At 37.5% G+C, this 5,000-nt stretch overlaps 1 protein-coding gene across 1 annotated transcript in view; it reads left to right on the top strand.

Moving 5' to 3' along the window:
* The first annotated feature begins 161 nt into the window (after positions 1-161).
* The window catches only part of LOC143018711 (uncharacterized), a 17,344-nt gene continuing 12,505 nt past the window's right edge, over positions 162-5,000 (top strand). Inside the window, exon 1 of the mRNA XM_076174297.1 lies at positions 162-258. Coding sequence (XP_076030412.1) covers positions 162-258 — 97 coding nt within the window. The remainder of the gene's footprint in view (positions 259-5,000) is intronic.

Genomic DNA, 5,000 nt, shown 5'->3' on the forward strand with positions numbered 1-5,000 from the left:
CCATGATTTATATAATCCTGAATAATGTGTACCATCACCCTGAATTACATCCTCCTAAGATCCTGGAGGAAATAATGAAACATCTTCTCCTAGCCTGAACAACTGAAGCGCCCTTTAGAAGCCCATCAGGCCAGTTATATCTACAAATGGAAGGAGTCGCCATGGGTTCACCTTTAGGGTGTGCTTTTGCTGAATTATACACGTGTAATCTAGAGAACAAAGTATTACAAGACCCCGTCTTAAGACCCTTTTCCTGCTGTAGATACGTTGACGACATTTTTACTGAAGTTAGGAGTGAGTCCCACCTGAAAGATCTACAGCTAGCCATGGAAACAGCTTCTGTACTACGCTTCACATATGAACTCAATATACATAACAAAATTCCCTTCCTTAACGTCCTCATCCACTCTGAAGACAACAAATACACGACCACTGTTTACAGGAAAAAGACTGACACCGGAAGGTGCCTGAATGCAGCAAGTGAGTGCCCCCAGCGGTACAAACTTAGCGTCAATTGGGCATATCTTCGACGCGCATATAAGAACTGCTCTTCTTGGGAAAATTTTTACTCCAAAATAACGCACGTTAAACAAATTCTCATTAACAAGGGTTTTCCCAACTTTCTCATCGACAAAGAGACGCGACTTTTTCATCACCCGCAATACAACACAACAGGAACAAAACAACACACATTCCACACACACAGTTTATTACAAAAACCAAATGACACCAGCATATAAAACAGACGAACATATTCTCAAAGACATCCTTGCACGTAGCGTCACATGCACCAACCCACACGACAAATTGACCCTCATCATATACTACAAAAACACAAAAGTTTTTAACCTTATAATGAGAAATAATATGACTAAAAATAACTCTTTCCTCAAACAGACTAATGTGGTGTAGCAATTCACTTGCCCCGAAGAAGGTTGCAAATTCTCCCCCAATGCTTCTTATATTTGTGTTACCACTACCTCTGTGAGCAGGAGACTCACAATGCACGCCCGTGAAGGAAGTATACGCAAACACATGATACAAACACACAACAAAACTCCAAACAGACAAGATTTAGTCAACAATACAAAAATAGTTAAACAATGTAACAACATCAAAAAACTACATGTATCTCGGAAGCATTGTGTTTGACCTCCCTTCAAGATACAAACAAACTATTCGGAAAATAGAGAAAAACACGAAGATAGTGGATATTGAATTAGCTCTGGTCTTCAATCGAACATATGTATATATATATATATATATATATATATATATATATATATATATATATATGTATACGTACGTACACACACACATATAGAGACCAGGAGAGGTCACTCAACATAAATACATAAGGAATGACTTACAAAGGAACAAAAATAGAAATAATATAAAGAATAATAATAATAAACAATAATGACAAGAAAAAAATTAATAAAATGGGTGACAATTGACACAGGTGATAAAAGCTCACACAAGATTTGTAAGGCGGAGCTTTGTGACATTGTCCTACAATTTGGTTGATGACAAAATTATCGAGTTTGAACAGACCAGATTCTCATTGAAAGTTTTTTTTTAATGAGACATGATTCAATTATATCCCTTACCAAATAAGAATTACATGAAATAATTTCTTAGGAATTGTCCCAATCAATGCAATGGTTGTAGTCTCTAATGTGAGCAAAAATCCCACTTGATGATTGGCCAGTACGGACACTATACTTGTGCTGGCTCAATTTAAATTTTGATTCCTTGCCAGTCTGACCAATGTAACAAGAACTGCAATTCTTGCAAGGAGTACTGTAGACACAACCCGCCGAATTATCAGGCGAATTTTTTATGAGAAGTTCTTTGATTGTATTGTTTTTAAATACAACATTAACATTAAAAACCTTAAGGAAACGAGAAAGTTTCACCAAATTGGAATGAAAGGGAAGAACCAAAAGATTCTTTTTATTAAAAGGATCTTTTGGGGAAGAGTCATCGTAGGACTTCCTGGCCTTGTATTGTGATCTAACTATCACATGTTTTGGGTATTTCAAGTTTGATGCTATTTCATAAATCCTTTTTATTTCTTCATCTAAAAATTCAGGACTACAAACTCTAAAAGCTCTAAGAAACACGGAGAGAAAAACTGAGATCTTTGTATTAAGGTGGTGAGCAGAATAATAGTGAACATATAACAAAACGTTAGTGGGTTTGCGAAAAACATCAAACTTAAAATACCTTTCGTTCCTGTGAATGGTAACATCTAGAAAGGGTAATTTGTTGTCTTATTCTGTTTAAATTTTAAATTTTATAGAAGGTACTAAATTGTTTAAATTAACTAAAAAGTTATCCAAGTTATAAGCAAGTAGCCAAATGCATAATATGTCATCGGCATACCTGTACCAAATAACATTACGTGGAAGAATACAAGACAACAATTCCCTTTCAAAAAGTTCCATATACAAATTACTCAACAGTGGAGACAAGGGATTACCCATAGCCATGCCAAATCTTTATACATAGAATTTTCCATCAAAAACGAATTTGGAGGTTAATAATGACATCAACTGGAAGAGACAAAGAATGAAGCTTAAGTTCTTCTTCTAGGAAGGAAAGAAGGTCAGAAACAGGAACACAGGTAAATAACGAATTAATATCAAAGCTAACCAACTTAAAATCACAAGACAAATCAAGATCGTTCAATTTACTAATTAAATCTACATTGTTTCTAATGTGGGAAGTGGAAATAGCCCCAACAAGTGGGCTCAAGACAGAAACAAGCCATTTGGATAATTTATATGAAACACAACCAGTAGAACTTATTATGGGTCTCATTGGATTATCAGGTTTATGGGTTTTAACTAAGCCATACATATAAGGCATAGATGGAGAAAAAACGGTTAGTTGCTTAATAAGTTGATCATGCCCTTTCAAATAACTTTTGATTTTCTTATTAAAACTGCGTTAATCGATTCCAAACGATCCTTGACAAGTTTTGAATATGTAACTTCATCTTTTGATGAGCATTAAGGGAGAGCAACTGGAGGAAGTGGACAGTTTTAGATACTTGGGTGCAAATGTGGCAGGAAAAGGTGGAGTAAAGGTGGAGGTAGAATGTAGATTGAGAGAAGCGAGTAAATGCCTTGGTGGATTAAAAAGTGTAATGAGGAATAGAAATCTGGGAATGGATGCTAAGAGGAGACTGTATGAAGGAGTGATTGTGCCAACAGCACTGTATGGAGCAGAAACATGGAACATAAGAGAGGAAGAGAGAAGGAGCTTGAATGTGTTTGAGATGAAGTGTCTGAGAAGTATGATGGGGGATACTAGGCTGGATAGAATGAGAAATGAGGAGGTGAGGAGGAGAACAGGGGTGGAAAGGGAGTTGGGAGATAGGGTTGATGAAAGAGTATTGGGATGGTTTGGACACATGGAAAGAATGAGTGAAGAAAGACTAGTAAAAGAGGTATGGAAGGCAGATGTGGAGGGAGTGAACATGAGGGGACGTCCTAGGATGAGATGGATGGATGGGGTGAAGGGGGCTTTGGGGAAGAGGGGAATGTCTGTTGAGAAAGGACGGGAGAGGACAGAAGACAGGGGTGAATGGAGAATGGTTGTATATGGAAGATGTTGTGATGCATGAGGTGGAATGGGGGGTGAGGTAGTGTGTGTGAGCAAAATTTTGACGCAGCCCGAAGGGATTTCTCCCCGTCCCCTCCTTTATATGGGGGGACGAAGAGAGGGGGGTCGCCGATTTAATGAAGCGGCCTTGCTGTGGATGTGCTGTGTCTTGCGACACTGCTTCTGACCCAGGGCAGTGGACAAGGTGCAGCGATGACCCGTCATTCAGGAGGTGCTAAGATGGGAGGGAGGGTGGAGGGGTGTGGAGTGTTTTCAGGGATGGAATGGGTGGGAATGATTTTATGCCTTTTCCTTTTTGGCTACCTCCCTAGTAAGGGGGAAAAAGCCTTGGTATATGTATGTATGTATGTATCTTTTGACAAAAGTTCCATTTTGTCTACATAATCAACTTTGTTCATAATAACGAAACAGTTACTCTTGTCAGCGCTAGTTACGTGTAGGTCTTTGTCCCGTTTTAAATTTTTGTAAGCCAACAAAAAACGTCTAGGACAGTTAGGGATGGCTGGAGCTGTTAATGAACTATAAATAAATCCTTTACAAATATTAATATCTTGCAAAGTAACATCACAATTTTTTTTCTAAATCACTATGTTGGTTATTGGCAGCAAAGCTGAGGCCATAAGCTAATGCACACTTCAAATCAATATTTAAAGGTTTGTCCGACAAATTAACCACAAAATCCGGATTGGAATGTTTACAACAATCACTATCTTTGATAAGTAGGGTAGGCTTGTTTTTCAACTTACGGCTGAGGTTACTACACACCCTTCTCATCTTACCATAACAATGATCAAGTTGTTTATGTTTCCATGGCTGAGGAATGACTTGATGGAAAATATGTCTTGCTGAACTGCTGATCTTGAAAAGTTCACGAACTTCAAAGGTTGTAATGTCAATGTGTTTTTGTAAGATGATCTGATGGAATTCTTCACAAATTGGTTGTTGTAAATGGACTTAGGTAAAACTTGTGTAGACACTCCTTGAGAAACTTAAGCCGAAGTTTCATCTTGTGTGACTTAATAAGACAATAAGAGAAGAGCAAAAATTAGTGACGATAGGAAAAAGTCCAGGAGAGTAAACAGCGAAGTCTTGGAAGGGGCGTGTGGTATCCATGATGCAACAGTTATCACATAAAACACGTTAATCAAGATATTTTGCTGAAACCACGAGGAAATCAAAGATCGGAATACTGAACGTTTTCGTCTATTTAAGAAATTTTCAAAGTACATAGTTACACAACAAAGTATAGCTTAAATGCAATAGTGTAGAGAACAGGAGAGGTCACTCAACATAAATACAGAAGGATTGCCTTACAAAGGAACAAAAATAGAAATAATAAAAAAAAAAAAACATAGATAATAATGACA

The sequence above is a fragment of the Oratosquilla oratoria genome, chromosome 35 (genome assembly GCF_046742065.1).
Source record: "Oratosquilla oratoria isolate Oo_2021 chromosome 35, ASM4674206v1, whole genome shotgun sequence".
In the NCBI taxonomy this organism is placed as follows: Eukaryota; Metazoa; Arthropoda; class Malacostraca; order Stomatopoda; family Squillidae; genus Oratosquilla; species Oratosquilla oratoria.